This window comes from Scyliorhinus canicula, chromosome 4 (genome assembly GCF_902713615.1).
Source record: "Scyliorhinus canicula chromosome 4, sScyCan1.1, whole genome shotgun sequence".
NCBI classification, from domain to species: Eukaryota; Metazoa; Chordata; class Chondrichthyes; order Carcharhiniformes; family Scyliorhinidae; genus Scyliorhinus; species Scyliorhinus canicula.
In genome coordinates this window covers 82830066-82855074 of record NC_052149.1, presented here as the reverse complement: position 1 = coordinate 82855074, position 25009 = coordinate 82830066, and the positions used below count along the sequence as shown (strand labels likewise).

The following is a 25009-nucleotide window of genomic DNA, read 5'->3' as shown; positions in this document are numbered from 1 at the left end:
TGTTTGTCATTTTTATAAATGACCTAGAGGAGGGCGCAGAAGGATGGGTGAGTAAATTTGCAGACGACACTAAAGTCGGTGGAGTTGTAGACAGTGCGGAAGGATGTTGCAGGTTACAGAGTGACATAGATAAGCTGCAGAGCTGGGCTGAGAGGTGGCAAATGGAGTTTAATGTGGAGAAGTGTGAGGTGATTCACTTTGGAAAGAATAACAGGAATGCGGAATATTTGGCTAATGGTAAAATTCTTGGTAGTGTGGATGAGCAGAGGGATCTCGGTGTCCATGTACATAGATCCCTGAAAGTTGCCACCCAGGTTGATAGGGTTGTGAAGAAGGCCTATGGTGTGTTGGCCTTTATTGGTAGAGGGATTGAGTTCCGGAGCCATGAGGTCATGTTGCAGTTGTACAAAACTCTAGTACGGCCGCATTTGGAGTATTGCGTACAGTTCTGGTCGCCTCATTATAGGAAGGACGTGGAAGCCTTGGAACGGGTGCAGAGGAGATTTACCAGGATGTTGCCTGGTATGGAGGGAAAATCTTATGAGGAAAGGCTGATGGACTTGAGGTTGTTTTCGTTAGAGAGAAGAAGGTTAAGAGGTGACTTAATAGAGGCATACAAAATGATCAGAGGGTTAGATAGGGTGGACAGCGAGAGCCTTCTCCCGCGGATGGAGGTGGCTAGCACGAGGGGACATAGCCTTAAATTGAGGGGTAATAGATAAAGGACAGAGGTCAGAGGTGGGTTTTTTACGCAAAGAGTGGTGAGGCCGTGGAATGCCCTACCTGCAACAGTAGTGAACTCGCCAACATTGAGGGCATTTAAAAGTTTATTGGATAAGCATATGGATGATAAGGGCATAGTGTAGGTTAGATGGCCTTTAGTTTTTTTCCATGTCGGTGCAACATCGAGGGCCGAAGGGCCTGTACTGCGCTGTATCGTTCTATGTTCTATGCCCAGTGGGTCAGAATGGAGGAGAGTTTGTGCAGGGGGTCGGGGCTGAAAGCACTAGCAACGGCCTCGCTCCCGATAGCTCCGGGGAAATACTCAGGGAGTCCGGTAATAATAGCTTCATTGAAAAATCTGGAGGCAGCTTTGCCAACACCGGGTTGGGGGCAGGGTCAAGGGAAATGCCGATTCGGGGGAGCCACAGATTTGAGCCAGGGAGGTGGGATGGAAATTTTCAGAAATGGGAGAAGGGGATTAAGATGCTAAAAGATTTGTTTCTTAGGGGTCGGTTTGCAGGATTGAAGGAGCTGGAAGCAAAGTATGGGCTGGAGCAGGGAGAAATGTTTAGATACATGCAGGTTCGAGATTTTTCCAGGAAGGAGATACAGAGCTTCCCGGAGGAACCAGCCTCCACATTGCTGGAGGAGGTGCTGACGACAAGGGGACTGGAGAATGGGGTACTGTCAGCGGTGTATGGAGCTATTTTGGAAGAGGATAAGGCACCACTGGAAGGGATCAAAGCAAAGTGGGAGGAAGAGTTTTAAAAAAAAATAATTTTTATTTAAATTTTTACAAAATATAAACAGCTCAACTCTATTAACAAAACAACTGCGGTAACACCCCAAGAACAATTCCCACCCAACTTCAAAAGCAACTACAAACAAGAGAAAAAAAAACACCCAACGACAAAAGGGAAAGAGATAACACCCGCCACATCTCACAGACCCATGTGCACAGTTCTCCCTCCCTCCCTCCTCCCCCCCCCTCCTCGGGTTGCTGCTGCTGCCGGCCTATTTCCCTACCGTTCTGCCAGGAAGTCCAGGAAAAGCTGCCACCGCCTAAAGAACCCTTGTACTGATCCCCTCAGGGCAAATTTCACATTCTCCAATTTAATGAACCCCACCATATCATTGATCCAGGCCTCCACGCTTGAGGGCCTCGCATCCTTCCACTGAAGAAGAATCCTCCGCCAGGCTACGAGGGACGCAAAGGCCAGAATACCGGCCTCTTTTGCCTCCTGCACTCCCGGCTCCACTGCAACCCCAAAAATTGCGTGTCCCCAGCCTGGCTTGACCCTGGATCCTACCACCCTCGACACCGTCTTTGCTACCCCCTTCCAAAACTCCCCCAGCGCTGGGCACGGCCAAAACATATGGGTGTGGTTCGCTGGGCTCCCCGAGCATCTAGCACACCTGTCCTCGCCCCCGAAAAACCTACTCATCCTCGTCCCAGTCATGTGGGCCCTATGCAGCACCTTGAACTGTATGAGGCTAAGCCTCACACAGGAAGAGGAGGAATTCACTCTCTCCAGGGCATCCGCCCACGTCCCCTCCTCAATCTCCTCACCCAGCTCCTCTTCCCATTTATCCTTCAGTTCCTCCACCGAGGCCTCATCCACCTCCTGCATGACGTGGTATATGTCCGAAATCCTCCCTCCTCCAACCCACACCCTCGAGAGCAACCGATCCCGCACCCCTCGTGGGGGCAGCAAGGGGAACCCCTCCACCTGCTGCCTGGCAAATGCCCTCACCTGCATGTACCTAAACATGTTCCCCGGGGGGGGAGCCCAAACTTCCCCTCTAACTCCCCCAAGCTCGCGAACCTCCCCTCCACAAACAGGTCCCTCAGCCTCCTAACCTCTGCCCTGTGCCAGCCCAGGAATCCGCCATCAATGCTCCCTGGGACAAACCGATGGTTCCCCCGTATCGGGGCCTCCATCGAGCCCCCCACTTCTCCCCCATGCCGTCTCCATTGCCCCCAAATTTTGAGGGTAGCCGCCACCACCGGGCTCGTGGTATACCTCGTTGGAGGGAGTGGCAACGGCGCCGTTACCAGCGCCTCCAGGCTCGAGCCCACACATGACGCTGCCTCCATCCTCTTCCATGCTACCCCTTCCTCGTCCATTACCCACTTACGCACCATCGCTGCATTGGCAGCCCAATAGTACCCACAGGTTGGGCAACGCCAGCCTCCCCCCCTATCCCTGCCTCGTTCCAGGAACACCCTTCTCACCCTCGGAGTCCCATGCGCCCACACAAATCCCGTGATACTCCTGTTGACCCTCCTAAAAAAGGCCTTCGGGATAAGGATGGGGAGGCACTGGAACAGGAACAAAAACCTCGGGAGCACCGACATCTTAACGGACTGCACCCTCCCCGCCAGTGACAGCGGTAACATATCCCACCTCTTAAACTCCTCCTCCATCTGCTCCACCAACCTTGTGAGGTTAAGCTTGTGCAGGGCCCCCCAGCACCCAGCCACCTGGACCCCTAGGTACCTAAAGCTCTTCCCTGCCTGCTTCAATGGGAGCCTACCAATCCCCTCCTCTTGATCCCCCGAATGCACCACAAACAACTCACTCTTGCCCAGGTTCAACTTATACCCCGAGAAACCCCCGAATTCACTAAGAATCCTCATCACCTCTGGCATCCCCCCCACCGGGTCCGCCACATACAGCAACAGGTCGTCTGCATACAGCGACACTCGATGCTCCTCCCTACCCCGCACCAGGCCCCTCCAGTTCCCTGACTCCCTCAATGCCATTGCCAGGGGCTCAATCGCCAACGCGAAGAGCAAGCGGGACAGGGGGCACCCCTGTCTCATCCCCGGTACAGCCGAAAGTACTCCGACCTCCTCCTATTTGTGGCTACACTCGCCATCGGGGCCTCGTAGAGCAGCCTCACCCACCGGATAAACCCCTCCCCAAACCCAAACCTCTCCAACACCTCCCACAAATACTCCCACTCAACCCTATCAAAGGCCTTCTCCGCATCCATTGCCACCACTATCTCCGCCTCCCCTTCCATGGCCGGCATCATAATGACATTGAGGAGCCTTCGCACGTTCGTGTTCAACTGCCTTCCCTTCACAAACCCCGTCTGGTCCTTGTGAATGACCCCGGGCACACAATCCTCTATTCTAGAGGCCAGGATCTTTGCCAGCAGCTTAGCGTCGGCGTTCAGCAGCGAAATCGGCCTAAATGACCCGCACTGCAGAGGGTCCTTGTCCCGCTTCAGGATCAAGGAAATCAGCGCCTGTGACATAGTTGGGGGCAAAGCCCCCCCCCTCCCTTGCCTCGTTAAAGGTCCGGACCAACAGAGGGCCCAACAGGTCCAAATACCTTTTATAAAATTCTGCCGGAAACCCATCCGGCCCCGGCGCCTTCCCCGACTGTATGCTCCCTATCCCTTTGACCACCTCCTCCAGCTCGATCGGCGCCCCCAGTCCCTCCTCCACCCTCGGGAATCGCAGCTTGTCCAAGAAGCGCCCCATTCCACCCCCCTCCACCGGGGGATCCGACCGGTACAGTTCCCCATAGAAGTCTCTGAAGACCCCATTAACATCTACACCCCTCCGCAGCATCTTCCCAGCCTTATCCGTCACTCCCCCAATCTCCCTGGCCGCGTCCCGCTTTCGGAGTTGGTGTGCCAGCATCCTGCTCGCCTTCTCCCTGTATTCACACACCGTCCCCTGTGCTTTCCTCCACTGAGCTTCCGCCTTTCTGGTAGTCAATAGGTCGAATCTGGCCTGAAGGCTACGCCTCTCCCCCAGCAATCCCTCCTCTGGAGCCTCCGCATATCTCCTATCCACCCGCAGCATCTCTCCTATCAGTCTCTCCCTCTGCTCCCCCTCTCCCTATGGGTTCGGATGGAGATCAATTCCCCCCTCATCACCGCCTTCAATGCCTCCCAGATCGTCCCCACTCGGACCTCCCCGCTGTCATTGGCCTCAAGGTACCTCTCAATACACCCCCGAACCCTCTCGGCCACCTCCTCATCTGTCAGCAGCCCCACCTCCAAGCGCCAGTGCGGACGTTGGTCCCTCTCTTCCCCCAGCCCGAGGTCCACCCAATGCGGGACATGATCTGAAATGGCAATGGCGGAGTATTCCGCATCCTCCACCCTCGAAACCAACCCCCTACTCAGGACAAAAAAATCAATCCTCGAGTAGGCTTCATGTACGTGGGAGAAAAACGTGTATTCCCTGGCCCTTGGCCTCGCAAACCTTCAGGGATCCACCCCCCCCCCATCTAGTCCATAAATCCCCTCAACACCTTAGCCGCCGCCGGCCTCCTACCCGTCCGGGACTTGGATCGATCCAATGGGGGATCCAGTACCGTGTTGAAGTCCCCCCACCTCCAGGTCCGGAATGCGGCCCAACATACGCCGCATAAACCCCGCATCGTCCCAATTTGGGGCGTAAACATTCACCAACACCACCCGCTCCCCCTGCAGCTTGCCACCTCACCATCACATATCTCCCGCCACTGTCAGCCACCACATTTAACGCCTCAAACGTCACCTTCTTCCCCACCAGGATCGCCACCCCCCTACTCTTCTCATCCAGCCCTGAGTGAAATACTTGGCGCACCCACCCCTTCCTCAGCCGAACCTGGTCCACCACTCCCAGGTGTGTCTCCTGGAGCATGGCCACATCCGCCTTCAGCCCCTTCAGGTGCGCAAATACCCGGGCCCGTTTGACCGGCCCATTCAGCCCCCTCACATTCCAGGTTATCAGCCGGATCAGAGGGCTCCCTGCCCCCCTCCCCTGCCGATTAGCCATACCCCATCCCTTGCCCACCACCGGCCAGCGTCCCCCGCTCTGCCAGTTTCCCAAGGCGGCAACTCACCCCCCCCCCCCCCCCCCCCCCCCCAGCACCCCCTGCGTCCTCCAGCTCCTTCCTGACCGTTTCAGCAGCAACCCGGTACCCCCTCCCCCCAGGCTAGGACCCCTCCTAGCCGCGCCCCTCCCTCCATAGCACTCCCGTGAGCCAGCTAACTTCTGCTGACCCCGGTGACTCCCGCCCTACCTCCGACTCCGCCCCACGTGGGACTACCCCTCCTCCATCGTGCCCGTCAACGGCCCCCCCCCCCCCCCCGCTCTTGCGCGGGAAAAGAAAACAGCCAGCAACGACCCGCGCTTCTCAGCCCCGACCCCGCCCCCACCATCTCCCAGTGCGGGAAACCCGCAGAAAGCCCGCGCTTTCGCCCTTCCCAGCCCCGCCTCCTCCAGGGCTACTCCCATTGTCAGTCCCCCCCACCAGCTCCCCGAACTCCCCGTTTACCCCCCTGCCCGAACCTGTCCACCCGACCCCTGCAGAAATACCCATATAGAAAAGACAAATCAACATCACCCCACCCACCCTAAGGCCAACCCACATCTTACAATAAACCAAGCAAATACAAATACAGTATTATACAGCATCCCCCATCTTAGACCCTCAGTTTGAGTCCAATTTCTCGGCCTGTACAGCCTCCTCTGGGGACTCAAAATAATGGTGCCGATCCTTATAGGTGACCCACAGACGCGCCGGCTGCAACATGCCGAACTTCACACTCAGTCTATGGAGCACCGCCTTCGTCCGGTTAAACCCGGCCCTCCGCCTCGCCACCTCCGCACCTCCGTGTTCTCCCACTTGCTGCTCCGCTCCTTCTTGGCCCACCGGAGCACACACTCACGATCCACGAACCGATGAAACCGCACCAACACCGCCCGCGGCGGCTCGTTCGGCTTGGGCCTCCTAGCCAGAATTCTGTGGGCCCTCTCTAACTCCAGGGGCCCCTGGAAGGACCCAGCCCCCATCAGCGAGTTTAACATTGTCGCCACATAGGCCGCTAGGTCCGACCCCTCCAGCCCCTCCGTGAGGCCCAGGATCCGCAAATTCTTCCTCCTTGACCTGTTGTCCAGCTCCTCGAACCGCTCCTGCCATCTTTTATGGAGCGCCTCGTGCATCTCCACCTTCCCCGCCATGGCCACGACTTCATCCTCCGTTTCAGAGGCCTGCTGCTGCAGCTCCCGGATCGCACCCCCCTGGGCTGTCTGGGTCTCCATCAGCTCCCTGTTGGTTACCTTCAGCGACTCCAGCACCTCCAACTCAAGCTCCTGGAAGCAGCGCAGCAGAGTCGCCTGCTGCTCCTGAGCCCACTGCCTCAGCTCCTCAAGGCCTCCGCCGGCCGTCATTTTGTCTTCCTTCCCTCGCTTTTTCGGGGGTGCTTTCTCCGGCTTTCTCCTTACCCCACTCCTGGTCCGGACCATAGGACCGTTGGGGTCGACTCCTGACCTCTTCCCACGTCGGGATTTTCCGCCACAGCTCCGTTGGGGCCTGAAAAGAGCCCCAAAGTCCATTCTCAGCGGGAGCTGCCGAATGTGCGGCTTAGCTCCTCATTGCCGCCACCTGAAGTCCAAGTGGGAGGAAGAGTTGGGAGACGTTATAGAGGAGGGGGTCTGGTGAGAGGTGCTCTGGAGAGTGAATACCTCCACCTCATGTGCGAGGTTGGGGCTGATACAGCTGAAGGTGGTATACAGAGCACACCTCACAAGGGCGAGGATGAGCTGATTCTTTGAAGGAGTAGATGTGTGTGAGCGTTGCAGGCGAGGGGGGGGGGGGGGGGGGGCACTAATCACGCTCATATGCTTTGGTCCTGTCCAAAACTAGAGGATTACTCAAAGGAGGTTTTTAGGGTAATTTCAAGGTGGTGCACGCGAAACTGGACCTGGGTCCCCAGGAGGCCATATTTGAGGTGTCGGACCAACAGGGTTGGAAACGGGTGCGGAGGCAGATATCGTAGCCTTCGCCTCGTTGATCACCCGAAGATAGATCCTGCTGGGATGGAGAGCAGCCTCTCCACCCTGTGTCCTGGCGTGGCGGGGGGACCCGTTGGAATACTTCACCCGTGAGAAGGTTAAGTTTGAAATGAGGGGAAGGACAGAGGGGGTTCTACAAGTCATGGGCATTATTCATTAAGCACTTTCAAGAACTGGATAACATTGAACATTTGTTTGGGGGGGATGGGTGGGAGGGTTGGGGGCTGTGTGTATTAAGGGTGACTATGGGTAATCCCGGATTCCTTTTTGTCATTGGTTTATGTAAACATGCGGGCTAATGTTTGGGGGTTCGTGGGAGGATGGGATCGTTGTTATTGTTATGGGGATTGACATATTTGTTGTTGATTGTTTATTGTTGGTGGGTGTAAATTCAGGAGAAAATGTGAAAAAGGAGAATAAAAATATTTTTAAAAAAGAAATACCATCCTTTAGTTAGCCATGGATAGTTCATCTTTTCAGAGTCCGTCGACGGATTTGGAGTGCTAGTAAATTCAAATTTAGATATTATAAACATCTAAGTGTAAAGGGTTAAGGAAATTTTTTGCAGATCACCCAAATGTATAGAATTAATTTTTAATGAACCTGACAGGTTAACGAAATGACAAGTTGCACGTCATGTATTTGGTAACATTCCCATCCGAGTTAACATGCTAATGTACACGTTGCATTTCAAATCGAAATTACTTCATACTTACCATTCTTGTCTTATTTGCAGGGTGATCAGTATTGGCGATTTCAGAACGGGGTCATGGACAGAGGTTATCCTCGATTAATTACAACTGGCTTTTCAGGATTGAATGGGAAAATAAGGGCTGCTCTTTCAGTGGCTGCACACAATAACAGGCCAGAAACCGTGTACTTCTTCAAAAATGGTTATTTACTTTCCTGACAGGACTTTTCTATTCATTTTCCCACTTAATGGGTGCTCGCAATTTTAAATTGATAAATTGTTAATCTACAAAGTGATCAACATTGAACTCTTTACTACAAAATATTCAATATACTCAAATGTTGATTGTACAGATATTCTAACACTATTTTCATGCGATAAGAGTTCAGAAACATCACGATTGCAGCTATTTTTAGCTATTTTCAAAGTAGAATGACTAACTGTGCAAGTCTCTTCGGTAACCAAGGTACATTGCTATTCCAGGTGGACGTTACCAGAAATATGTGTATCACAAAAGATCCCCCACAACTTGCCCACAACGCACTGGCACCTACACGTACCAAGTATTAAGGCGACGCTTCAAACGCCGAACAACACTGGTTATAAAACAAACCATTCCATCACGAAAGACAGGTACAATTATACTATCTTAGTAGATTCAGTGGATAGGCAAGTAATTTTCGTTGGGTTATTTTGCAGTAGCAACTTGTGGAACGTAAGTTTATTAACTTCCCACACATTGTAATAACTCAGTTGATTCTACCCCTATTGGCCAGGTTAAAGTGTATCCAAGAAATATGGAGAATCAGTAAACATGTTTATTCATTTAATATTGTAAATTAATTTTTACAATGGCTGAGAAAATTAAAACTTGTTTTGAACTAATCCTGGACAGCCAATTTTTTGGGAGGGCAGACAGAACAGAAATAACCTGCCAACTTGTAGTCAGTGTCCTCAGCAACTCACTCCATGGCAGTCACTCATTCATTGGCACAAATGCTACAAACATATTTGGCATAGAATGTGCAAATATTGACAACACAATCTTGCTGCGAGAAACTAGGCCCACCTATTTCTTGAAATTAGTTATTTGAAAGATGAGCCTTGTGTTGGTGCAACATTCAAGGTCTCAAGATTCATTTTCAATATTCCCTCCAGTGGCCTTGCCAAGAACACTACTAATTGGTTGTTCTCACTGCAGATATTGGAGGGGATTCTCAGCTGCCCGCCACTTGTAGCAGAGTTCCTGAGGCAGTGGATAAACTTGTGTTGGGCAAAAATCGGATCACTACCTTGTCCGGTGCTCCACTGGGGGCAACAGACTGTCCTAGTGTGAGGATGCAAAAGGGTCATTTGAACCTATTTGCACCCTATTTGCGGGCTGGGCACAAGATTCTCCATGCTTCCGGTCCTCTTGGGCAGGGTTCACATGGTATACCTTGGCGAAAGCATTTCCAGCATGGTCCTGACGCGGTGGACCAAGGGGCTAAGTATTTGATGTAGGTGCCCCCAAAGTTCATCGGAGAAGACCCCCACCCCCCCAGGCAAATTTTATCCACCACCCCCCAGAGACCTCCTCCTCCCCCTCCAATCAGTCATCTCTGCCTGGAAGTTAAGGAGCAGCCCAGGCAGAAACAATAGAAAATCACCTGTCCCTTACACTTGAAATGAAATGAAAAATGAAATGAATGAAAAAATTAAAAATGCTGCTCAGAGATGTAGAAAACAGTGCTGTTACTTCATCGAATGCCAAAACCACATCACAGGCATTAAACCCCCTCAGATCCTTTGATCTGCAAGGCTTCTATTTACTTTCAAAGATAAAAAGGTTTTGGTAGGCAGTAATTGACAGGGTAATAGCTTCCAGACAGCCAGGTATCTGGATTGTATATTTTAATTTCCCTTCATGCTTGAATGTATCTCAAGTACCCTGCTTTGAACCTAACCACATCTAGGAGATAAGTGCTATCACTTCCACCTTTTTTCAGCAGAGAGCATTTAACTGCTTCTGCTTTGGTCAGTGGCTGTCAATCATAGCTAGATAAACATTGTGATTAGGTTCAAAGCAAGTTACTTGAGGATGCATTCAGGCAGTAGGGATAGCGGGATTCAGAACATAATTCCATGTGGTCCCCACCATGCATAAATTTGCATGACAAGGGAGAGGGAATTGCTTCTGCGCGCCACTCCTCAACAAAGCAAACGAGAAGTGATTCAGTACTGGTCGGAGAACATGGAAAATCCAGCCCATTACAAACTGTGGTCAGAAGCTACTTTTGAAAGACCTGTGGACAGTACAGTAATTCTAGTTTAAAAAACATTTTTTATTAAGTTTAACATTTAAATACAAGAAAACACACCTGACCCCAGACAGAAATAGTACACAAGGAAAACCTACAACGCCCCCAAAAAACCCTACTCCCCCAACCCTAGCAACTGACAGTAACCAACTCCTTGAAATACTGAATGAATGGGTGCCATCTTTTACAGAACCCCTCAATCTCACCTCTCAACAGGAACTTAATGGAATTCCTACACCTTGAAAAAGCTAAGTGCCCCAGTCATACTGAGGAGGCAAAGGGCAGAGAAGCTGACCTCCACCCCAACAGGACCTGCCCCACAAGCAATCAGCAAGGTGAAGGCTAAAACATCCACTTCCACTTGCAGCTCTGACTCTCCAAATATAGCCCTAGGGCATTGGGCTCTAAATCCATTCGCAAGATTGCCGACATAGTGCTGAAGAATGAGCCTCAATATTTCCTCAGCTCAGAGCAAGACCAGAACATGTGAACATGATTGACCAAGCCCTTCCACATTTGTCCTCCACTCCCTCAAACAGCCGGCTCACCCTCGAGCACATTAAATGTGCCCTTTGCACTGCCTTTAATTGAATCAACCCTTATCTCGCACACAAAGTCCTGTGTTTACCCTGCGCAAAACTTCATACCACATCCCCTCCTCACGTGCCATTCCCAACTCCTCCCCCCACTTTGCCATAACCCCCTCCAGTGGTACCATATCTTCCTCCAGAATCCTCCCGTAAATCCCCAAGGTTCCCCCCTTCTCCATGCCTGCTACTGGCAGCACTAACAGCGGAGAGGGTGGTATCACCGGGAACGTCGGAAAGATCTTCCTTGCAAAATCCCGCACCATCATATACTGGAAATAATAATAATTTTTATTGTCACAAGTAGGCTTACATTAATACTGCAATTAAGTTACTGTTAAAATCCCTTAGTGGCCATACAGTGCCTGTTCGGGTACACTGAGGGAGAATTCAGAATGTCCAATTCACCTAACAGCACGTCTTTCAGAACTTGTGGGAGGAAACTGGAGCACCCGGAGGACACCCACACAGACACGCGGAGAACGTGCAGACTCCACACAGACAGTGACCCAAGCCAGGAATTGAACCTGGGACCCTGGCGCTGTGAAGCAAAAGTGGGATCCTATATTTCTCCATTAATTCCTCCAAACTCACAAACTGCCCCCTCCAGAAACAAATCCCTCATTCCTACCTCCCCCTTGTCCTCTCAGCCCCGGAACCTCTCATCAAATCTAGCCAGTTCAAACAAGTAATTTGCACAGATCGGCACCATCCTCGACACTGCCCTAACTTGAAATGCTGTCGAAATTGCCTCCAAATTTTCAAAGTCTCTACCACCACCAGATTGCCAGAGCATTTCCCCGGGGACAATGGAAGTGGTGCCTTCACCAGCGTCCGCAACCCAGCCCCTTCCATGAACCCGCCTCCACCTTAACCCAAATTTCCTCTTTGTTCCTGTACCAGCTCAGCACCTACTCAGCATTCGCCGCCCAGTAGTAATAAATTAAATTTGGCAGAGCCAAACCACTCGACTGCTGACCCCTCTGAAACACTGTTTTCCCGAATACTGGCTACCTTAACCGCCCAGATAAATGATGTAATTAACCGCTCCACTGCCTGAAAAATCACCTTTGGCAAAAACACCGCTATCCCACTTCTACATGTAAATCCATCACGACACTACCCACCATGCTCAAAGTTAAACTTACGGAGCCAGGCCCAATCTTGAGCCACCTGCACCCCAGATACCCAAAGTGGGAGGTGGTCAGACGGAGCAGCGACTTCCGCCACCCCCCCAGCAGAGAAACCAACAAGCACTCACTCTTCTCCACGCTCAGTTTGTATCCCGAGAAAGCCCCAAATAGAGTCAACAGACCCATTATATCTTCCACCATGGGGGACAGTAATGATAGTTAAGCACACAGCAATTCATTAGCAAATTTCTAATCCCACCTGCAGAATGTGGGTGGGGACAAGAGCGAGAAGGAGAGAAACTCCAGTTGCCAGTTCCCAGACCAATGAGCCCCTGAATTGAGCTCCAAGGCACCTGGAAAATGATTAACCACTTTTCACCCACATAGCCATGTTTTGAGTTAAAATTGGTTTTCCAGGTTTAGATCAAACTCATTTATTCTCCAAGACTTTAATTTGGGCATTATTCTTTAACTTTCTTCCAGAGCATCATCTTGTACAAATGTCAATCAGAAAAAATTGGCATGGCTTTCCTATAAGAATCACTTCTGCCATTTCGTTTCCAAATCCTGAACGTGCTGAAAAATACGAGTACTATGTTCTTTCTGGTGGTAAGTTTCAGCTTGATGTGTGTTTGGGGAGGTCACAGTTAACAGGATGTTAGAAAAACCCGAAAATGAGATGAATTATCAAAAATTCAAATCTTTAGACTGCACCTGTCAGTCAATAAATTGCCAGTATCCAGCAACAAAGGACTGGGAGAAAACAGGTAGCTACAGACCTGTCACTATCTCAATTATGAGGACACAGCAACATATCCAAATTGGAGAAGGAAGTCACATATAGATTAAATGTTCAAATCATAATGCAAACAAAGCAGTTCAATGTGAGGGATGAGCGAGTCTATGCACTTTGAAACAAGAGGACGTAAAATCAGAACATTTTCTTAATGAAGAGACCATGAACAGCAGAGATGCAATCAGTGGGTTTTAAGTGACCATATTATATACAAGATCACAAAGCTAGTATACAAGAACAAAAAAAGCATAAAAGTTAATGGTAACGTTGACCTTAATTTTGCAAGATTGGAATTAATGGGGGATGGGGGGGGGGGGGGGGTGAGTGCGCGCTTGGTTATGGGGGGGGTAGTAAGAGAGGCATGCGCGTGGCAGAACGCATGTGGCTGCTGGAGAGGGGAGAAGAGCTTGCGCGGCTGCAGGAGGGAGGGGAGAGCGTGCATGGCTGCAGGGGAGGGAGAAGTGTGCGCATGGTTTTGGGTGTGGGGGGGGGGGGGGGGGGGGGGGAACGCAGGAATGGGAAAATGTCCCCAGTATGGTCATTCAGGAGCACTCTTCTCATTAACCAACTGAACCAAAGTAGAAGCATCATACTTACATTAAAAATGACAAAAAGGCCCAAGTACTTGTTTAAAAAATGAGAACTTTTTAATTATAATAGACGCAAACATAGGAAATAGAAAAACCTTCTACAAATGCAATTTAGGTACAGATCATCAATTATATAATAGAATGGCAGATCAGGCTCAAGAGACTGCATGACCAACTGTTCCTATGCAAAATGGTTTGCAATTGTCTGAACAGAGAATGGAGAATTGGCAGACAGCAGTCTGCAACAAAAATGGAATTGTCACAGGAGCTTGCGTAAACCAAGTGGTTTCTCCAGACTCACTATTATCTAATCAGTTTGAGAAACAATTGATTCAGTTTCTTAAGTCCCATTTACAACACTTGCTTTAAGTAGTCTAGGTCAGGGCATAGTTCATTAGCTAGCAGTCTAGACATGTCACTGATATTACAACATGACCAAGTGTAAACAATAGCTTTGCAGGTGTTACAGGTTATCTCTCTCTCTCGCCACATCCGCCCCCACCCCCACAATCAAAGTAGAGGAAATACATTCAATTTTAAGTGAAATCAAATGTTGCTTTTGTTTGACAACATCTTCCCCTTACTTCACTCCTCTCCGTTTAGATAAATACTACAGTGTTGATCCTGTTAACCAGAAAGCCATTAATACAAGAAGAAGCGTGACAAAAGACTTGTATGGATGCCGTGAGAAAGCCTTCCAAAAGAAAAATTCAAGCTTCATAACAATGTAAAAGGAAATCATTTTATTTTCATGAGGTTACATTGTGACATGTACCCACAAATGCACAACATTCAAAAATTCTAGTTCTATTGTAATGAGACAAGCCAGGGATCAATATGCATTCTGGGTATCTATACTCAATTATGATTTCCTTTGTTTATTCCTCCTCCTCCTCTTCCAGACATTGAATGAGACATACCTACAAAGAAGAAACATGAAAATGATGATCTGAAGTTTTGGGAACAGTCTAACTTAACATTTACTGTTACTTCAATTTCAAAACATTTTTAGATGCCAAGTGATAAATGTAGAGTTGGTGACTATTGGTAGAAAAAGTTCCAAACTTTCTATGAAGGTCACACTTCCTCCTCCTTCCCCAGCTGCAAACTAATGTTGCATGCAAAGCCCAGATAAATGTTGACAACCCAATGGAAACCAATTTGACTTGTAAAATTATATTAGGATTTAGACTGACTAAAACTCTAGCTTTTTGAATTAATACTCTGCTTGAGAATGTTCAAAACGAGAAACACAGAGAAAGAATAACCAGAAAACACAGCAAATTTTCGAAACCTAGTCCTGCAAGTTGACAAATTTAATGAAAATAAATGGGTGTTCAAGCTTCCCTACACGTGAATGCATATTACGTACTGGATCAAATGTCAATTCAACTGCAGCTGCCAAAACCAGAGGTGCTGCAAACCAGACACTGTCATCTTGGTTTGGGGCGAGAGAAGAATGCATTTCAGATATTCCCATTCTACTTTACATTGGGAAATTATATATATATATATATATATATATATATATAATTATTTTATTCAAAAATGATAAAAATCAAATCTTGTTCATTGGATGTAATTAAATTGTTTGTCTTAATGCTTTTAAGCAATGATCATTTTGAAAATGTTAATATATTTTCTGCTATACTGGACAGATATTATAATTTCAAAAGTTGATTTGTGTTACTATTCAAAAAAGATGACCTGTATTGTGGACAGCAATTTTTAATTCAACTAGTCTCATTCCTGTGTTATCACAAGTATCGTATAATTAAAAAAATGAAGCAAATACTGCATATTCTGCCTTTTAAGTAAAATTATGTGCTGCAGATTTTAAAACATGGATTTAAAATGATACAGTTCACTCAATCACCCCAAGCTTGGATTTTGAAGTGCCTTCCTTGGGAGCCTCTGGATCCTTCATTAGTTAAATCTAGATCTCAAATTCCATGATCAACTTGCAAAATTCTCTGGCGCTTTGTGAACCACTTTCAAAATTCCCTCAATCTAAGCATTCACCTGCAACCATCAAGCCCAGTTTGAATATGACTGGTTTTATGGCTTGTTGCCGGTCTCCTCTGACTAGCACTTGCTCCCCACTTCACAAAAAAAGCAAGCATGTCTTTGTCACAATTCTGTCTCACATGCCTTCTTGAATCAGTCTTTAGATATGTGAGGCAAGTTTTTTTTTTTAAAACTCAGAGGATGGTAAATATATGGAACGCATAGCCTGGGGAGGTGGTGGGAGCAGGTACAATAGTGGCATTTAAGGGGCATCTAGACATATATGAATAGGGTGGGAATGGAAGGATACTGACTCCTTCAGACTTTAGCTTAGGCAGGTACCATGTTCGGCGCAGGCTTGGCGGGCGAAGGGCATGTTCCTGTGCTGTATTGTTCTTTCTCCCCACTTTTACACCCTCGAAAAACAGTTAAAATCCATCTCTTGGACTATGCACTCAGTCTCCAGCCTAAATTCCTACTTTGGTTTGTGTTCACCTTTCCATTTGTAAAGCATTCCAAATTTTCTTTCCAAATCGGAAGTGTTATATCAATTGAAGAGGGCCTTACCTCTACGGCTAATAAACTGTCTCCCTCGAACAACAGTTCTCCCCATCTGTGGATAAAGCCGTACTCTTCGTAAAGGTTTGGGCTGACTAACACTGGCATCTAGCAAAAGATGTAATTAAAAAAATAAAATCCAGAGATATTATGTTAGTCGAGCACACATGTAAAAAATTATCACTGTTGTGTTATTTATCAAAGCATGATTAATATTAGACAGCTCAGTTACAGGTCAATATTTATAATTACAAATATCATGTTCGATTGTTCAGTATTTTTTTCACAAAAAGGAAACCATAGAAAAAAACATAAGGAATTAAGTTCAGAAAGTGAATAAGCACAGAGGGATGTGATACCATGATACACAATACTGTACTTAAGAATCAAGTGTTTTGCATCAGGCCACTTTTAGTACTACATCTCATGATTGCATTTTTTAAAAATTAATTTTACAGGATGTGGGCATCACTGGTTAGGCCAGCATTTATTACCCATCCCTAGTTGCTCTTCAGAAGGTGATGGTAGGGACACCCACTGTGATGTTAGAGGGCGGGGGGAAATGAGTTCCAGGTTGTCGCCCTAGCGACAGCGATATATTTCCACATCAGGGTGGTGAGTGACTTCGAAGAGAACCTCCAGGTGGCGGCATTCCCAGGTATCTGCTGCTCTTGTCCTTCTAGATGGTAGTGGTCGTGGGTTTGGAAGGTGGTCTCTAAGGAACCTTGGTGAGTTACTGCAGTGTGCCTTGCAGACAGCTGCCACTGTTCGTCAGTGGTGGAGGGATTGAATGTTTGTGAAAGGGGGGAGCAATCAAGCGGGCTGATTTGTCCTTGATGGTGTCAAGCTTCTTGCGTTGTTGGAGCTGCACTCATCCAGGCAAGTGGAGAGCATTTAATTACATTCCTGAACATAGAACATAAAACATACATTGCAGAAGGAGGCCATTCGGCCCATTGAGTATGCACCGATCCACTTAAGCCCTCATTTCCACCCTGTCCCCACAACCCAATAACCTCTCCTCACCTTTTTGGACACTAAGGGCAATTTAGCATGGCCAATCCACCTAACCTGCATGTCTTTGGACTGTGGGAGGAAACCGGAGCATCCGGAAGAAACCCACACCGACAAGGGGAGAACATGTAGACTCCACACAGTGACCCAGCGGGGAATCAAACCTGGACCCTGACGCAGGGAAGCCACAGTGCTAGCCACTTGTGCTTCCCTCCAAACTTGTGACTGACTTGTGCCTTGTCAATAGTGGATAAACTTTAGGGGGTCAGGAAGTGAATCACTTGTTGTAGGATTTCTGAGCCTTTGACCTGCCCTGATAGCCACAGTATTAATATGGTTAGTCCAGTTCAGTTTCTGATCAATGGTAACCCCCAGGATGTTGATTGTGGGGATTCAGCGATGGCAATGCTGTTGAATGTCTAGGGGCGGTGGTTAGATCCCCTCTTGCAGGGATGGTCATTGCCTGGCAATTGTGTGGCACGAATGCAACTTGCCACTTGTCAGCCCAAGCCCGAATATTGTCCAGGTTTTGCTGTATTTGGACATGAATTGCTTCATTATCTGGGGAATCATGAATGGTGCTGAACCTTGTGCAGTCATCTGCCAACATTCCCACTTCTGACCTTATGGTTGAAGGGCGGTCATTTATTAAACAGCTGAAGATGGTTGGGCTTGGGTCACTACCCTGAGGAAGTCCTGCAGAGATATCCTGGATTTGAGATGATTGATCTCCAACTACCATCTGCCTTTGTGCAAGTAGGAGTCCAACCAGCAGAGAGTTTCTCCCTTGATTCCCATTGACTCCAGTTTGGCTAGGGCTCCATGACGCCATACTTTGTCAAATGCTGCCTTGATATCAAAGGCAATAAATCTAATCTCATCTCTGGCATTCAGCTCTCTTGTCCATGTTTGAACCAAGGCAGGGGCGGCACGGTGGCACAGTGGTTAGTACTACTGCCTCTCAGCACCGAGGACCAGGTTCGAACCTAGCCCCTGTCCATGTCGAGATTGCATATTCTCTCCATGTCTGTATGGGTCTGGCCCTTACAAACCCAAAGTTGTGCAGTGTAGGTAGATTGGCCGTGCTAAATTGCCACCTAATTGGCGAAAAAAAGAATTGGGTACTCTAATTTCTTTTTAAAAAATGTTTGAACCAAGGCTGTAATGAGGTCAGGCGCTGAGTGACCCTGGCGGAACCCAAACTGAGCATCCATGAGCAGGTTCTTTCTCAGCAATTGCCGCTTGACAGCACTATTGTTGACTCCTTCCATCACTTTGCTGATGGAGAGCAGACAATGGGCTGTAACTGGCTATTTTGGATTTGTCCTGTAAATTGTGTACAGGACAAACCTGGGCAATTTTCCACATTACTGGGTAGATGCCGACATTGTAGCTGTACTGGAACAGCTTGGCTATAGGGTGCAGCAAGTTCTGGAGCACAAGTCTTCAGTACTATTGCCGGAATATTGTCTTAGCACGCCACCGTGCCATCCCTAGCTTAAGTGGGCCATATTCCTGGCTTGGGTCAATGTCTGTGCGGAATCTGCACGTCCTCCTCGTGTCTGGGTCGGTTTCCCCCGGGTGCTCTGCTTTCCTCCCATTAGTCCTGAAAGATGTGCTGTCAGGTAATTTGGACATTTTGACTTATCCCTCTGTGTACCCGAACAGGCGCTGGAATGTGGTGATTAGGGGCTTTTCACAGCAACTTCATTGCAATGTAAGCCTACTTGTGACAATAAAGATTATTATATTATAAATTATTGGGGATGAGGTTTTACAAAATAACAACTTAAGTGTAACAACCAAGTTGGTTGGGTTTGAACGGAGACAGTTTGGATAGCAATGTTGGACTTTGCACAGTGGCTCTCAAATAAATCATGGTGATTGTGCGTGTTTAAATGGAAGCAGAGGTTAAATCACGGAGGGATTTAAATCAGATTAACCAACTAATCGTGTACTGTCAGTTTAAAGCTCTTCATATTAGGACATTGAGATTTTAAAAAAAGGTCAAGTTTACTGCTGAGCTAAACCCTGTGTTTGTGTAATTTTGTCCTTCATAATATTCTAAAGTCAAGAACCATCCACAAGGGGAAACAGGAACATGAACCTCTTCTACTGGATTATTGCTCCATTAATACTTGTTAAGCACACGCTTGCTGCACGATGTGCAAGCATATACTTGCAGAACTCACTGAGAAAACATACACAAATCCACCACTGCCCTTTTTAAATTACTTACCCGCTGAACTGGAAGGAGGATCCTGACTAGTTGATGGGAGATCAGACTCTTCAGATGTCTGAGCAGATTCTTCCTCCTGGTGCCCTTCAATTTCCAACATCACATCCGAACTAAGACTGAACAAATAAGATATGCTTAGCTTGTCAACTAATGAGCTCATGGGGTTGAAGTACTTCTCAATTAAACACAGGTCATCAGGAAAACCATCTAATTGAAAAGGGATCAAAATCAAAGAAACTTTACAAGATTACCAATTGCACCAAATATACTGCGCAACTCAATACTAGGATTCTGGTTTGTAACTCTTCGGAGCAATAATGTTCTGCTCGGCATGGCCAAAAAGCTGAGGTTGTGCTTGAGTTCTTGAATGCATATTCAGGAATCCAGGAATGGAATCTCGGGAGATAAAATTGAAACCCTGTGAAGTGGGCAGTTGATGTCATCCAATTGGAGTGACATTAACAGACATACTCTGCCATTTAATAAGATCATGGTTGATTATTTCAGATATGCATTCGTCCCAAGCCTAATAACCTATCACCCCTTGCTTACCAAGAATGCATGCACCTCTGCCTTCAAAGTAGTCAAAGACTCTGCTTCTGCACCCTTTTCAGGAAGAGTTCCAAAAGTTCACGACCCTCAGAAACAAATTAGCCTCAGCTCAGTTTCACATGGGTAATATCTTATTTGTAAGCAATGACCCTTAGCTCTCGATTCTCCCACATTTGTAGAGAATTCCTAGGCTAGATCTTCAAGTGAATATTGGAATCCCTTGAGAGAGTCAGTTTCATTGAGATCAGCTGACTCCGTTCACTGGTGTCGAGGTGGGTTGTTGAGAAATTAGTGGATTGTTTCTTGGTCGCATTTGCCATTGGCAGCACGGTAACACTGTGGCTTCACAGCGCCAGGGTCCCAGGTTCGATTCCCCGCTGGGTCACTGTCTGTGTGGAGTCTGCACATTCTCCCCGTGTCTGCGTGGGTTTCCTCTGGGTGCTCCGGTTTCCTCCCACATCCAAAGAGGTGCAGGTTAGGTGGATTGGCCATGATAAATTGCCCTTAGTGACCAAAAAAGGTCAGGAGGGTTATTGGGTTATGGAGATAGAGTGGAAGTGAGGGCTTAAATGGGTCAGTGCATACTGGATGGGCCGAATGACCTCCTTCTGCATTCTATGTTCTATTGTGCATGCAATGTGGTGTGTTTGACCACGGTTTGCATGTTAATTCACAGGTACCTCAAACCCCAAATGCTGAAGTACAAGATAGATATTGTAAATTGTCTCATCTTTCTGACCTCGTAAACTGTGTGGAATCTTGTGGCTTTAGTCACTGAGTAATTGTCTTTAATCTCAAACTTTATTTACTTTAAACAAAGGATCCCCAACTGAATATTAGCTACAGCTTGGGGTCCGGTCTTGGGAATCATAATATGGCAAAGAACTAATGATAACTGTTAATAACTTGACTTAGGAAATACTTTTCACAAAGGATAGTTAGTCCTCCCAAAATGTCTGTATGACGAATAAACGAGTATTGGGCCACTAAGGGGCAAATTAATTAATTGGTTGTTAAAGTCTGAATGGAGTGCCACAGTCTCCTGCACACTTATTTAACTACCCCAAGTAAATGACAGACAAATTTCCCAGTTCTTCTCAAAGTAGGCACAAGACCGGGCAGCATGTGGCGCAGTGGTTAGCACTGGGACTACGGCACTGAGGACCCGGGTTCGAATCCCAGCCCTGGGTTACTGCCCCTGTGGAGTTTGTACATTCTCTCCATGTCGGCGTGGGTTTCACCCCCACAACACAAAGATGTGCTGGTTAGGTGGATTGGCCATGCTAAATTGTCCCTTAATTGGAGAAAGAAAAATAATTGGCTACTCTAAATTTATTTTTTTTAAATTAGCCACAAGACGCATCCTTTCCCTGAAAACTGTGACAGGACAGCATGGATCATAGAAGGTTGCATCATGCTCGGTATAATTTAGTTTCTCTCTTCTCTTTTCCCCTCCTCCCCCACCCATATATATTTTTACATATATATCCATAGTTATCATTCCACAATACCCAACATTACTTTGTTTTAAATAAACATTTTATTGAGGTACTTATGATTTTACAACAAAATAAACAATGAACATGAATTTATAGACAGTGCAAAAGCCGTCTTCCTCCCTTACAGGTCCCACCTTTACTAACCCCTTACTCTAAACTAATCTAACCTCCATCCCCCCACACCCTCTTCTGCTGACGGTTAATTTTCCGCAAAGAAGTCGACAAACGGCTGCCACCTCCGGACGAACCCTACATTGACCCTCGCAAGGCGAACTTAATTTTCTGCAGAACAGAGACAGCTAGCCATGTCACTTAACCAGGTCTCCGACTTCGGGGGCTTTGGGTCCTCCAAGCTAATAGAATCCGTCTCCGGGCTACCAGGGAAGCAAAGGCCAGAACGTCTGCCTCTTTCTCCTCCTGGATTCCCGGGTCTTCCGACACTCCGAAAATCACCACCTCTGGACTTGGTGCCACCCTTGTTTTCAGCACTTTGGACATGACATCCGCAAACCCCTGCCAGAATCCCCTAAGCTTCGGCCATGCCCAGAACATATGGACATGGTTCGCCGACCCTCCCGCAGACCTATCTTCTACCCCAAAGAACCTGCTCATTCGGGCCACTGTCATGTGGGCCCGGTGAACGACCTTAAATTGTGTCAGGCTGAGCCTGGCACATGTTGTCGGCGCGTTGACTCTACTCCAGAGACCATCCTCTATCTCTCCTCCTAACTCCACTTCCCACTTGTGTTTCAACCCCTCGGTCTGCGTCTCCTCTGACCCCATGAGTTCCTTGTAAATGTCATAAACCCTCCTTTCTCTCTGGAAACTACCCTGTCCTGTATCCCCTTTGGCGGGAAGGTTGAGACCTGCCTGCATAGGAAGTCCCGCACCTGCAGGTACCTAAACTAATTTCCCTTCGCCAATCCAAATTTCTCCTCCAGCTCCCTCAGGCAAGAAAAGCTCCCCTCCATAAACATATCTCCCATCCTCTCAATCCCTGCTCTCTGCCATCTCAGGAACCCTCCATCCAGCCTTCCCAGGACAAACCGGTGATTATTATAGATTGGAGACCACACCGATGCTCCCAACGCTCCCACATGCCTCCTCCATTGCCCCCAGACCTTCAGGGCCACCACCACCATGGGGCGAGTGGAGTACTGTGCCGGCGGAACGGCAGAGGCACCGTTACCAACGCCCCCAAACTGGTGCTCTTGCACGAAGCCGCCTCAACATGCTCCCATACCAACCCCCCCCCCCCCCCATCCACTTCCCGATCATGGCTATATTCGCCACCCAATAATAATTACTAAAGTTCGGCAGCACCAGCCCGCCCTCCCCCTGGCTCCGTTCAAGCATCCCCACTTTTACTCACGGGGTCTTACCCGCCCACACAAAGCCAATGATTACCTTATTGACCCGTTTAAAAAAGGACCGTGGAATAAAGATGGGGAGTCTCTGAAACACAAACAGGAATCTCGGGAAGACAGTCATTTTCACAGTCTTTACCCTTCCACCTAATGACAACGGAAGCGTGTCCCAGCTCTGAAAATCATCCTTCACTTGGTCTATTAATCGGGCCAAATTTAACTTGCGTAGCCATTCCCGTGCTACCTGGATGCCTAGGTGCTGAAAGCTTCCCCCTACCACCTTAAACGGCAGTTCCCCAATCACCTCTCCTGCCCCCTTGCCTGGACCACGAACATCCCACTTTTGCCCATATTTAGTTTATAGCCCGAGAACCGGCTAAATTCCCCCAGTATCCTCAATTTCTTCCATCCCATCCAGCGGGTCCGATACATACAGGAGCAGGTCGTCTGCTTAAAGCGAGACTGTGTGTTCCACTCCCCACCGGATCAGCTCCTTGAGGCTCTCAGCACAATTGCCAGCGGTTCTATGTCTAACGCGAACAACAGTGGGGAGAGCGGGCATCCCTGTCTCGTCCCCCGATGCAGGCCGAAATAGTCCGGTGTTGTCCTATTGGTCCGTACGCTCGTGACAGGAGCCCGATACAGCAACCTGACCCAGTCAATAAAGCCCCGCCCAAATCCGAACCATCCCAATACCTCCCACAGATATTCCCATTCCACCCGATCAAAAGCCTTCTCTGAGTCTATTGCGACCACTACCTCCACATCCCTATTTTCTGGGGACACCATGATCACATTTAACAACTTTCTTACATTGGCCACCAACTGCCTACCCTTAACAAATCCCATCTGGTCCTCCCCAATTACTTCCGGAACAGTCTTCAATCCCCGAGGACAAGATTTCGGCCAGCAGTTTGGCATCCACATTCAATAGGGATATCTGCCTGCAGGACCCACATAGCTCCGGGTCCTTGTCCTGCTTCAAGATCAATGAGATCGCGGCCTGTGACATCGTCGGGGGAAGCACCCCACGCTCCCTTGCCTCATTGAATGTCCTCATCAACAGCGGCTCCAATATCCCAGAGAACTTTTTATGAAACTCCACTGGGTACCAATCTGGCCCCGGGGCTTTACCCGACTGCATGGTCTTCAGACACTCTGCTATCTCTTACAATCCGATTGGGGCCCCCAGCCCTTCTATGAACCCCCCGTCCACCTTCGGGAAATTCAGCCCCCCGAAAGAATGCCTCATCCCCTCCGGCCCAGCTGGGTGTTCCAACCCACATAGCCTACTGAAAACTCCTTGAACGCCTTATTTACCCCTGCTGAGTCTCCAACCAGGTTCCCGGCCCCGTCCTTTATTTTCCCAATCTCCCTGGCTGCCTCCCTCTTTCTAAGCTGCTGTGCGAGCATTCTGCTGGCCTTCTCCCCATGCTCATAGATCGCCCCCCTCGCCTTCTTCAGCTGCTCTACCACCCTCCCTGTAGTTAACAAGCCAAACTCCGCCTGTAGCCTCCGTTGTTCCCTTGAAAGCCCTGCCTCTGGGGTCTCCGCATACCTTCTGTCGACCTGCAATATCTCCTTCATCAGTCGGTCCGTTTCTGCTCTGTCTGCTTTTTCCCTATGGGCTCGTATCAAGATCAGCTCCCCTCTAACCACCGCCTTCAATGCCTCCCAGACCACTGCCGCTGAAACTTCACTCGTGTCATTGACTTCCAGGTAGTTCTGAATACATTTCCTCAGCTGCCCGCACACCTCTTCGTCAGTTAAAAGTCCCACGTCCAGCCTCCAGTCCGGACACTGGCTACTCTCCCTGCTAACCTGTCAGTCAACCCAGTGCGGGGCATGATCTGAGATTGTGATCGTCGAATACCCCGTGTCCGTTACCCCCATCAGTAGAGCCCTATTAAAAAAATCAATCCGGGAGTACACGTTATGCACATGCGAGTAGAAGGAGAACTCCTTCACACTCGGCTGCCCAAATCGCCATGTGTCCAACCACCACCCCCCACATCTGCTCCACGAACCCCTTTAGCTCCTTTGCCATTGCTGGCACCCTACCCGTCCTTGAGATCAACCGATCTAACCCAGGATCAATAACTGTGTTAAAGTCCCCTCCCATAACCAACTGGGGCGAATCCAGGT

At 48.4% G+C, this 25009-nt stretch overlaps 1 protein-coding gene across 1 annotated transcript in view; it reads right to left on the bottom strand.

Annotated features, from left to right (window-relative positions):
- Positions 1 to 13662: 13662 nt before the first annotated feature.
- tprb (translocated promoter region b, nuclear basket protein) overlaps positions 13663 to 25009 on the bottom strand; it is a 162294-nt gene continuing 150947 nt past the window's right edge. The window contains 3 exon segments of the mRNA XM_038793506.1: positions 13663 to 14548; positions 16203 to 16301; positions 19447 to 19562. Of these exon segments, the coding sequence (XP_038649434.1) occupies positions 14487 to 14548; positions 16203 to 16301; positions 19447 to 19562 (277 nt within the window). The 3' untranslated portion in view covers positions 13663 to 14486.